Source organism: Carcharhinus amblyrhynchos, unplaced genomic scaffold (assembly GCF_965287045.1).
Source record: "Carcharhinus amblyrhynchos unplaced genomic scaffold, sCarAmb.v2.hapA scaffold_65, whole genome shotgun sequence".
Taxonomy (NCBI): domain Eukaryota; kingdom Metazoa; phylum Chordata; class Chondrichthyes; order Carcharhiniformes; family Carcharhinidae; genus Carcharhinus; species Carcharhinus amblyrhynchos.
The window spans coordinates 181,027-193,708 of NW_027649805.1; the positions used below are offsets into that span (position 1 = coordinate 181,027).

General features: G+C 45.1%; 1 protein-coding gene across 2 annotated transcripts in view; it reads left to right on the plus strand.

Moving 5' to 3' along the window:
• The window catches only part of pknox1.1 (pbx/knotted 1 homeobox 1.1), a 203,246-nt gene that overhangs the window by 78,497 nt on the left and 112,067 nt on the right, over positions 1 to 12,682 (plus strand). For both annotated transcript variants that reach the window (XR_013885386.1, XM_080182556.1), the window contains exon 6: positions 10,858 to 10,990. Coding sequence is in view for 1 of the 2 variants with exons in the window: in XM_080182556.1 (XP_080038682.1) it covers positions 10,858 to 10,990 (133 nt within the window). In the remaining variant the exon portion in view is untranslated. The remainder of the gene's footprint in view (positions 1 to 10,857; positions 10,991 to 12,682) is intronic.

The window sequence follows — 12,682 nt, forward strand, 5'->3', positions numbered from 1 at the left end:
CCTCATAGAACTCCAGTAAATTTGTCAGACACGACTTCCCTTTAATGAAACCGTGCTGCGTCTGCTCTATCAAGCAATTCCCTTCAAGATGCCTCGCAATTTCCTCCTTAATGACGGATTCTAACATTTTACCTACCACAGACGTTAAACTAACCGGCCTATAATTCCCCGCCTTTTGCCTGGCACCCTTCTTAAACAACGGCGTAACATTAGCCGTTTTCCAATCATCCGGCACTTCCCCGGAATCCAGCGACGTTTGGAAAATAACCACCAAGGCATCCACTATCACCTCCGCCATTTCTTTCAGAACCCTCGGATGCATTCCATCCGGTCCTGGGGACTTGCCCACAATTAGCCCCTCCAGTCTGTCGAGCACCGCCTCTCTAGTAACAGTAATGTCATTAAGACCCTCCAGTCCTACCACCTTTCCATCGCTAACACCCGGCAAATTATTCACGTCCTCCTCCGTGAAGACAGAAACAAAAAAGTTATTCAATACATTAGCCATATCCCCATCCCCTACCACTAGGTCCCCTTTCTCATCCTCTAAAGGACCAACATTCACCCTAGCCAGCCTATTCCTTTTTATATATTTATAAAAACTCTCGCTATCCTTTTTTATATTAAGCGCTAGCCCAGCTTCATAGTTTCTCCTACCCTTCTTTATCAACTTCTTTGTCAATCTTTGTTGACATTTAAACCTCTCCCAATCCTCTTCTCGCCCACTACTCTTACCTACTCTAAATTCCTCCGCTTTTAGTTTAACACTTTCCTTCACCTCCTTCGTTATCCATGGCTTATTACCTCTCCTCCTACTATCCTTTTTGACCATCGGAATAAATTTCCGCTGAGCACCAAGAAAGATCTCCTTAAAGATCCTCCACTGCTCCTCAACAGACAATTTACAGGGAATCAAGTCTTTACAGGTACAGACAATGCGAGTGGAGAGAAAGTAAAGGCGTTGGAGGACTTTCTTAACTATAGCGTCCACATAGAGAGATCAGGACAAATTATTGGTGATCCGGACGCATAAAAATTTGAAGCTCCTGACCATTTAATGGCTTTAAATTAAGGGGGGGTAGCTACAGGACGGATGTCAGGGGTAGGTTCTTTACCCAGCGGGTGGTGAGGGATTGGAATGCCCTGCCTGCTGCAGTTGTAAATGCGTCTAGTTTGGGGGCGTTTAAGAGATCTCTGGATAGGTTTATGGACGAAAAGGGATTGGTATAGGCTAGTGGGTCATTGTTTTTGTAACTGGTCGGCGCAACATCGTGGGCCGAAGGGCCTGTTCTGCGCTGTAATGTTCTATGTTCTATGTTCTATTTCTACTTCATGCCCGTTGATGTAGACAGGGCATGTTCTCCTCTACGCTTCCTGAAGTTGATGACAATCTCCTTTGCTTTGTTGACATTGAGGGAGAGATTATTGTTGCCGCACCAGTTCACCAGGTTCTCTATCTCATTCCTGTACTCTGTCTCGTTATTGAGATCCGACCCACAATGATGATGTCATCAGCAAACTTGAAAATCGAGTTGGAGGGGAATTTGGCCAGACAGGCAAAAGTGTATAAGGAGTATAGTAGGGGGCTGAGAACACAGCCTTGTGGGGCACCGGTGTTGAGGATGATCGTGGAGGAAGTGATGTTGCCTGTCCTTACTGATTGTGATCTGTGAGTTAGGAAATCTAGGATCCAGTTGCAGAGGGAGCAACCGAGACCCAGGCCGCGAAGTTCGGAGATGAGTCTCGCAGGAATAATGATGTTGAACACTGAGCTGTAGTCGATGATTAGGAGTCTGGCAGAGGTGTCTTTGTTATCTAGGTGCTCCAGGGTTGAGGGTAGGGCCAGGGAGGTGGCGACTCCGTGGACCTGTTGCGGTGATAGGTGAACTGTAGTGGATCCAGGCAATTTACTCCAGACTGAGACAAAGTGATGCATTTTGGAAGATCAAATTCAAGTGTGAATTATGCAGTAAATAGCAGAATCCTTAAGAATGTTAGCGTACACTCCACAGATCTCTTAAAGGGTGGCACGGTGGCACAATGGTTAGCAGTGCTGACTCACAGAGCTAGGGACCCGGGTTCTAATTTCCCTGCTTGGATCACTATATGAAGTTTGCACCGTCTCCCTGTGTCTGCATGGGTTTCCGCCGTGTGCTCTGGTTCCCTCCCACAGTCCAAAGATATGCAGGTTAGGTGGACTGGCCATGCTAAATTGCCGCTTAGTGTCGGGAGATTAAAAGAGTAAGTACATAGGGCTGTGGGAATAGGGCCCTGGTGGGATTCTTGTCGGTGCAGGCTCAATGAACTGAATGGCCTCCTCCTGCATTGTAGGGATTCTATGAAAAAAGTGGCAACACTGGTGGATAGAATGGTCCAGAAGGCATACAGCATGCTTGCCTTCATCGGCCAGGAGATCGAGTAAAGTTGGCAAGTTATGTTACATAGAACATAGAACATAGAACACTACAGCACAAACAGGCCCTTCGGCCCACGAGTTGTGCCGATCACATCAACACCTACCAACCTACAGACCTATCTATAACCCTCAATCTCATTAAACCCCATATACTCATCCAGAAGTCTTTTAAAAGACCCCAGCGAGTTCGCCTCCACCACCACTGACGGCAGCCGATTCCATTCACTCACCACCCTCTGAGTGAAAAACTTACCCCTAACATCACTTCTGAACCTCCCTCCCCGCACCTTAAATCTGTGTCCTCTCGTAGCAACCATTTCAACCTGGGGAAATAGCCTCTGAGAATCCACCCTATCTATTCCTCTCAACATTTTGTAAACTTCTATTAGGTCGCCTCTCAACCTTCGTCTCTCCAGGGAAAAGAGTCCCAGCTCCCTCAACCTAACTTCATAAGGCATGCCTCCCAGTCCAGGCAACATCCTTGTAAATCTCCTCTGTACCCTCTCAATAGCTTCTACAGCTGTATAAAACTTTAGTTAGGCTGCATTTGGAGTATTGCGTGCAGTTCTGGTTGCCACAATACCAGAAGGACAGGGGTGTGTTGGAGAGGATGCAAAGAAGGTTCACCAGAATGTTGCTTGGTGTGGAGGGTTTTAGGTAGTTTAGTTTATTTATTTATTAGTCACAAGTAGACTTACATTAACAGTGCAATGAAGTTAATTGTGAAAATCCTCCTGTCGCCACACTCTGGCACCTGTTCCAGAGAGAGAATTTAGCCTGGCTAGTGCACCTAATCTGCACACCTTTGGTCTGTGGGAGGAAATCGGGGCAGCTGGAGAAAACCCATGCAGACATGGGGAGAATGTGCAAACTCCACACAGACAATAACCAAGTTGAGAATCGAACCTGGGTCCCTGGCGCTGTGAGACAGTACTAACCACTGTGCCACCATGCCGCCCCCTGCATGAGAAGAAGTTGGATAAATTTGGATTGTTTTCACTGGAAAGACGGAGGCTGAGGGGAGACCTGATAGAGGTCTACAAAATTATGAGAGACATAGTCAGGGCGGATAGTCAGAGGCTTTTTCCCAGGGTGGAAGTGTCAATTACAGGGGGCACAGGTTTAAGGTGAGAGGGGGAAAGTTTAAGGGAGATGTGCGGGGGATGTTTTTCACACAGAGGATGGTGGGTACCTGGAACATGCTGCTGGAGGAGGTGGTGGAAGCAGACACATTAGCAACGTTCAGGGTGTATCTTGATAGACACATGAACAGGAGGCAAACAAAAAGATAGAAACCGTGTATTGGCACCGGCTTGGTGGGCTGAAAGTTCTGTTCCTGTGCTGTATTGTTTTTTATAACTGCTTAAGGGCAAGTCATGTTTGTTCTAAGAAATGTTTCCTTGGGTAAAAAGTCATGCAATAAGCAATAATTTAGGTCTAGCCACTTTAGTAGCAATAATAGGAAGGCAGATTTTTACTTGAATGGGTGTAAATTGAGTGAGGTGGATACTCAGCAAGACGTTAGAGCTCTTATGTATCAGTTGCTGAAATAAGCACGCAGGTACAGCAGGCAGTAAAGAAGGCAAATGGTATGTTGGCCTACAGAACGAGAGGATTTGAGTTTAGGGATTGGAACATGTTGCTGCAATTGTATAGGGCATTGGTAAGGCCACACCTGGGGTATTGTGTGCAGTTTTGGTGTCCTTATCTGAGGAAGGATGTCCTTGCTATAGTTGTCGGCTTTTTGGTTTAGTTGTTCGTCCATCATCGTCGATGAGGACTTTGACACCATTAGTCTTTTTGAGGCTGGTTGCGGTGTGTCCGAAGATGACTGATCAGGCCAGTTCAGGCACGGAAAGTCCTGGCACATATTGGACAGATGTGTAGACACTGTAGTTGTTGCGCTGGTGGCTCTGGACTTGCGCAGCTCACGCTTAAGTTATGCTTCAGCAATACATCTGGCTTCGTGAGCTTGACAGCCTTTGTGGATGAGGCAGCACCAGGTAGGGCGGTTTTGTGCCAGTGTTTCCCAGGTGATCGTGTCTATGTCCAGCGACTTCAGGGAGGCTTTGAGTGTGTCTGTGAAATGTTTCTTCTGCCCTCCATGCGAGTGTCTTCCAGCAGAGAGTTCCCCAAAAAGGAGCTGCTTGGGTATGCGCTCGTCTGACATGACCTGCTCACTGGGCCTGTGCTCTCATCAGCAGCGTGTGGACTAATTGTAGACTTGCTCTAGAGAGAACTTCAGTGTCTGGTACTTTGTCTTGCCATCAATTCTGCGAAGACAAGTCATGTGGAAATGATTGCGCTGTCTTGCATGCCTTCGATACATACAGGCATACAGGAGGGTAGTGAGTACTGCGGCGCTGTAGACCTTCAGTTTTGTTGCTGGGCTGATTCCTCGACGTTCCCAAACAGAAAGCAGAACTTGCCTTTGCCATCCTGCAGTTAACTTCTGTATCAATAGTCACTGCTTGGAAGAGGGTGCTGCCAAGATAAGTGAACTGGTCCACTGCCTGTAGTTTCTGCCCTGTGATTGTGATTATGGGTTCTGTGTACGGTGCATGAGGAACAGGCTGGTGCATGACTTCGGTCTTTTTAATGTTGATAGTGAGTCCAAAGTTGTCACAAGCCATGGAAAATTTGTCCATACTGACTTGCATCTCTCGCTCTGAGCCAGCATACAGGGCGCAGTCATCGGCAAAGAGGAAATCTCTCAGAACAGTCTCCTTCACTTTGGTAATAGCTTGAAGTCTCCTCAGGTTGAAAAGCTTCCGATCCACTCTGTACTTGAGGCTGATTCCAGCAACACTGTCCTGGAAGGCATCATTCAGCATGGCAGTAAACATCATGCTGAACTGTGTGGGTGCGAGCACACAGCCCTGTTTGACGCCATTGGTGACTGGGAATGCCTCAGAGGATTCTCCGCCATCCAGTACTCTGGCCATCATGGAACTGGCGTACCATCTGAGTGAATTTGGGAGGGCAGCCGAACTTTGACATGATCCTCCACAGGCCTTGTCAGCTTACAGTGTCGAAGGCTTTCGCAAGGTGAACAAACCTTGCTATAGAGGGAGTACAGTGAAGGTTTACCAGGCTGCTTCCTGGGATGGCAGGTCTGTTATATGAGGAAAGACTAAGTTGGTTAGAATTATATTCGGTGGAGTTTAGAAGAGTGAGAGGGGATCTCATAGAAACTTATGAAGATCTAAAAGGGTAGATGCAGAAAGAATCTAGTCTTTCTAGAAAGTCATAGTTTGAGGATAAGGGGTAAACCTTTTAGAACTGAGATGAGGAGGAATTTCTTCACCCAGAGGGTGGCAAATGTGTGGAATTCATTCCCACAGAATGTAGTTGAGGCCAAAACATTGTCTGATTTCATGAAAGCATTAGATATAGCTCTTGGGGCCAAAGGGATCAAGGTATATGGGGGGAAGGAGGGATCACGAAATTGAATTTAATGATCAGCCATGATCAAGATGAATGGTGGAGCAGGCTTGAAGGGCCGAATGGCTTGCTCCTGCTTCTAGTTTTTATCTGTGCTAATAAATCTTCATTTCTAAATGGTCATCAATTGGATCCCAAATATTGGATGAAGTGTTTGTTCAAATCTAACATCAGACCAACTGTCAAATAACAGTAAAATGCTGCAGTGCTGGAAGCGTCTGTTGGATATGAACAGATGCTGGAGAGGAACAGAGTTACTTTGAGTCCGATATGACCTTTAATGGCACCATTATCACCCCTTTGCCTCAGCTCTGTGATGTCTTTGTCAATCTCTGCATGGTTCTGACCTCTCCCTGACCTTGCATTCTGTCCCACTCCTCCAAGTATACAATTCATTACATTACCCTCTTGAATACTGTAGTTGCATCATATGGACTCAACGTTAGTTCCGCTTCTGTCTCCAGAGATGCTGTCAGACTGACTGAGTTTATCCAGCATCTTCTGTTTTTATAAAAGACAGAGAGTAGCCATTGGAAGGGTGTTTTTCTGTAACTAGTGGTGTTCCGCAGGGATCAGTGCTGGGATCTCTGCTGTTTGTAATATACATAAATGACTTGGAAGAAAACGTAGCTGGTCTGATTAGCAAGTTTGTGGATGATACTAAGATTGGCAGAGTTGCGGATAGTGATGAAGATTGTCAGAGATTACAGCAGGATATAGATAGGTTGGAAAATTGGGCAGAGAAATGGCAGATGGAATTTAATCCAGACAAATGCAAGGTGATGCATTTTGGTAGATCCAGTTCAGGTGCGAGCTATAAAATAAATGGCAGAACCATTAGAAGCAAAGACACACAGAGAGATCTGGGAGTACAGGTCCACAGATCCTTAAAAGTGGCAGCACAGGTGGAAAAGGTGGTGAAGAAGGCATATGGCATGCTTGTCTTCATTGGCTGGGGCATTGAGTATATAAATTGGCAAATGATGTTACAGCTATATAGAACATTGGTTCGGCCACATTTGGAATACTGTGTCCAATTCTGGTCACCACACTACCTGAAGGGTGTGGAGGCTTTGGAGAGAGTGCAGAAAAGGTTTACCAGGATGTTGCCTGGTATGGGGGGGTATTAGCTATGAAGAGAGATTGGGTAAACTGGGGTTGTTCTCCCTGGAAAGACGGAGAATGAGGTGAGACCTGACAGAAGTTTATAAAATTATGAGAGGTAAAGATAGGGTGAACAGTTGGAAGTTTTTTCCCAGGGCAAAAATGACAATCACAAAAGGGGCATAAGTTCAAAGTAAGGGAGGCAAAGTTCAGTGGAGATGTGCAGGGGAAGTTTTTTACACAGATGTTGTTGAGAGCCTGGAGTGCACTGCCAAGTGATGAGGTTGAGGCAGTTACATTAGCCACATTTAAGACTTACCTTGATAGACACAGGAACAGAAGTGGAATACAGAGATACAGGCGGTTGGTTTAGACAGGTAGGTGTGATCGGTACAGGCTTGGAGAGCCGAAGGGTCTGTTCCTGTGCTGTACTGTTCATTGTTCGCTCCTCAGTTTATTCTTTTGTCTCTTCTTAAATAGAGATGCTAATTTCCCGGCACACGTCACTAGAGCTTGTAGTTTAAGGGGTACCTCTCCATATCAAATGTGGCTAATCGGGGACACCCCCACTTGCTGCATGTCATCAGCCTATCAGCAGGATTTACAGGCTGATAATCAACCTGTTAGGCCACATTATGAATGCATCTTCTGTAGCCCTTAAGTGGGACTCAAATCCAGAGCTTCTAGCTCAGGGGTAGGGACATTGCCACAAGATTTCCACTAATAGCTGCAGTGTGAGAGAAATCACTTGCTTTTCTTTTAGCTGAAGCTGTTTAATAACCTGGTGAGTACAGGGAAGAGATAGAAGATCCAGCATTACTACATTCACAAAACTTAAAACAAACTTTGCGTAAGCCTTTAACTCTGAATACTTAATTACAGAGCACAAATTTGGGTTTTCCTTAGATACTACCCTGGCTCACTTCGAAATTAATATCCAAGTGGTTTGAACATCTTTTATTGATGCTTTGTCATAAGACCCTATTTTTGTTTTACAATACTGTGATCTGAAAAGGGAGGGATAACTTTAACATTTTGCCCAAGGCATATATTCCAGCAGACAAAGTTTGATATAAATTATTAAACTGTACGAAGGTTCACCAGGATGTCTTGAGGGTGTTGACTACGAGGAGAGGTTGAATAAACTAGGATTGTTTTCACTGGAAAGATGGAGGCTGAGGGGAGACCTGATGGAGAGCTGCAAAATTATGAGAGGCATAAACAGGGTGGATAGTCAGAGGCTTTTCCCAAGGTGGAAGTGTCAATTACAAGGGGGCACAGGTTCAAGATGAGAGGGGGAAAGTTTAAGGGAGATGTGCAGTGGAATGTTTTCATGCAGAGAATGGTGGGTGTCTGGAACGCACTGCCAGAGGTGGCAGTGGAAGCAGGTACATTAGCAACATTTAAGAGGCATCTGGATGGGTACATGAATAGAGGAATACGGACAGAGTAAGAGCAGGGTTTTTTTTTAGTTTAGTTAGGGCATCATGATCGGCACAGACTTAGAAGGCTGAAGGGCCTGTTTCTGTGCTGTACTTTTCTTCATTCTTTGTTTAATTTTAGAACATGTGAACTTGTAAAGCAACAATTTTGATTGGATTCATTTGATTCGATCACTGCCATTTATCCTTATTGAATAATAATTAACATTTCCTGTTGTCTCCATCATTGGGTCATTTTGAAGATAATAATTGCTACATGTTATTGGCAGTGAACTTGGCTGAACTGTGAGAGCAGTGAGTGTGGATACACTAGAATGTCAAATTAGCTCTCAGTGTGGACAGTACATTGCTTCAGTGAGGAAACCTGTTCTTCACCCATATTTCCCAGCCCTACACTCCTGTGAATTTCAACCTTTCAACTGAGTTTATCTCTGAAGTCAAATTTTTAACATCATGCCTAGATCTCCTGTGGGAGCATCTGTATGCACTGCAGCAATTTGCCCAGGCTTATAGAGTCTTAGAGGTTTACAGCATGGAAACAGGCCCTTCGGCCCAACTTGTCCATACAGTCCTTTTTTATAAACTCCTAAGCTAGTCCCAATTGCCTACCTTTGGTCCATATTCCTCTATACTCATCTTACCCATGTAACTGTCTAAACGCTTTTTAAAAGATAAAATTATATCTGCCTCTACTACTACCTCTGGCAGCTTGTTCCAGACACTTACCACCCTCTGTGAAAGAATTGCCCCTTTGGACACTTCTGTATCTCTCCCCTCTCACCTTAAACCTATGCCTCTAGTTTTAGACTCCCCTATCTTTGGGAAAAGGTATTGACTATCAAGCTGATCTGTGCCCCTCATTATTTTATAGATCTCTATAAGATCACCCCTCAGCCTTCTAGACTCCAGAGTAAAAAGTCCCAGTCTATCCAGCCTGTCCTTATAACTCAATCCATCAAGTCCTGGTAGCATCCAAGTAAATTTTTTCTGCACTCTCTCTAGTTTAACAATATCCTTTCTATAATAGGGTGACCAGAATTGTACACAGTATTTCAAGTGTGTCCTTACCAATGTCTTGTACAACTTCAACAAGGCTTCCCAACTCCTGTATCCAATGTTCTGATCGATGAAACCAAGCATGCCAAATGCCTTCTTCACTACTCTATTCACCTGTGACTCCACTTTCAAGGAGCTATGAACATGTACCCCTAGATCTCTTTGTTCTGTAACTCTCCCCAAGGCCCTACCATTAATTAAGTCCTGCCCTGGTTCAGCCTACCAAAATGCATCATCTCGCATTTATCTAAATTAAACTCCAGCTGCCGTTCGTCAGCTCACTGGCCCAAATGATCATGATCCCATTGCAGTCAGAGATAATTTTCTTCACTGTCTGCTATCCCACCAATCTTGATGTCATCTGCAAACTTACAAACCATGCCCCCGATATTCTCATCCAAATCATTGATATAAATGACAAAAAACAGTGGACCCAGCACCGATCGCTGGCCATAGGCCTCCAGTTTGAAAAGCAACTCTCTACAATCACCCTCTGGCTTTTGTCATCAAACCAATTTTGTATCCATTTAGCTACCTCAAGTTAGATCCCATGAGATTTAACCACATGCAACAATCTACCATGCAGTACCTTGTCAAAGGCCTTGCTAAAGTCAATGTAGACAACATCAACTGCACTGCCCTCATCTACCTTCTTGGTTACCCCTTCAAAAAACTCAATTAAATTTGTGAGAAATGATTTTCAACTCACAAAGCCATGCTGACTGTCGCTAATCAGTCCTTGTGTCTCTAAATGCCTGAGGATCCTCTCTCTCAAAATACTTCCCAACAACTTACCCACCACAGATGTGAGGCTCACTGGACTGCAGTTCCCAGGCTTTTCCCTGCAGCCCTTTTTAAACAAAGGCACAACATTTGCCACCCTCTAATCTTCAGACACCTCACCTGTGACTTTTGATGATTCAAATATCTCAGCTGGGGACCTGTAATTTCCTCCCTAGCCTCCCACAATGTCCTGGGGTACACTTCATCAGCAACACCTTCCAAATCCACAAACTGCCACCTAAAAAGGCAAGAGCAGCAGGTACCTGGGAACACCGCCACCTGGAAGTTCCCCTTCAACTCACTCACCATCCTGATTTTGCTAGGTCAAAATCCTGGAACCCTCTCCTTAACAGCACTGTGGATGTACCTACACAGTGTGAACTGCAGTGGTTCAAGAAAGCAGTTCACCACCACCTCCTCAAGAGCAATTAGGGATAAGCAATAAATATTGGCTTATCCAGCAATGCTGTCGTCTCACAAACATTTTTTTTTAAAGTGCTAGAAATCCCAAACCAGAAAGACCAGTTAGTTATTGACATTTTAAGATTCGAAAACAAAATTAATGACTTTTTATTTAATGCACTTTTCTTTTGCTATAATGTTTTCCACCAGCTTCCTGTTCAGAACACAACCATCACCACCTTACCTGGCACCATCAGTCCTCAGGGAATTGTAGTTCCTGCCTCGGCTTTGCAGCAGGGAAATGTCACAGTGACGACAGTAAACCCTACTCAAGTTGTAACAGGTATGTGAGTCATTATAGACAGGTAGCTCATGAAGCATGAGTTCAAATGCCACCAACATAAATCTGCTTGTCCAACATCCACTAGGAATCAGTGCCATTCCTCTCTCTGACCCCTGTCAGAGGCTGATCCAGACTGTTTGGAACCTTGGTGTCTAATTCACCCTAAGCTGAGCATCTCATTCCATATCCTTTCCCATCACTAAGACTGCCCACCTCCACCCCTGTAATATCATCCATCTGTGATTTGTGCCCCTGCCTCATCTCAAGTGCTGCTGAAGCCTCATCCATGCCTTTGTTACCCTCAGACGTGATGATTCTAATGGTCACCCATCTTCCCCATCTGTAATTTCAACTCATTCAAGCATCTTCTAACTGTCTCCTAATTCACACTAAGATCTGTTCACTCATCACCCCATGCTCACTGTCTACACTGACACCCAGCCCAAACAACTCCTTGTTTTCAAATTCCTCCATGACCTTTCACTTTCCCCATCTCTGTAACCTCCTCCAAACACACAGCCTTCTAGGATACTTGGGCTAAATTTTACGGGATGCCAGCTAATAACTCAGGGCAGAGGATGTGTGGATGGGAAGCTGGCCAATCCCAGTGACTGTCCCACACTAATACAGGGAGGACAGGATGTCCATGCATTAGAGAGATGCCTTATGGAGTTACTGGCCAATCAGGTGACCATAAGATCATAACAAGTAGGAACAGGAGTAGGCCATTCAGCCCTTCAAGCCTGCTCTGTTGGTTAATAAGATCATGAATGATCTAGCATTCACTAAGTCCCCTTTCCTTCTTTCTCTGTCCATAATCCTTAATTCCCCTACCGATTTTAAAAACTTAACGATCTTGGCCTTGGAAATGTTCAAGGACTCAGCTTCCATAGCTTCCAGGGCAAAGAATTTCCAAGATTCACCATACATCGAAAGAATAGCAGACTGAAAAGATTGAGTTTGTGGATATTAAGAAAGAGGATGTGTTGGAACTTTTAAATTCTATCAAGATCGATAAGTTGCCGGGACCGGATGGGATGTACCCCAGGTTACTGTGGGAGGTGAGGGAAGTGATTGTAGAGCCTCTGGCGATGATCTTTGCATCGTCGATGGAGATGGGAGAGGTTCCGGAGGATTGCAGATGTGGTTCCTATTTTCAAGAAAGGGAACAGGGATAGCCCGGGAAATTACCAACTGGTGAGTCTGACCTCAGTGGTTGGTAAGTTGATGGAGAGGATTCTGAGGGACAAGATTTATGAGCATTTAGAGAAGTTTAGAATGATCAGGAATAGTCAGCACGGCTTTGTCAAGGGCAGGTCATGCCTTACGAGCCTAGTTGAGTTCTTTGAAAATGTGACTGAACACATTGACGAAGGAAGAGCGGTGGACGTGGTTTATATGGACTTCGCAAGGCGTTTGATAAGGCCCCCCATGCAAGACTTCTTGAGAAGGTGAGAGGGCATGGGATCGAAGGGGCTTTGGCCTTGTGGATCCAGAACTGGCTTGCCTGCAGAAGGCAGAGAGTGGTTGTGGCTGGGACTTTTTCTGCATGGAGGCCGGTCACCAGTGGAGTGCTTCAGGGATCTGTTCTAGGACCTTTGCTGTTTGTCATTTTCATAAATGACTTAGATGAGGAAGTAGAGGGATGGGTTAGTAAGTTCGCCGATGATACGAAGGTTGGTGGTGTTGTGG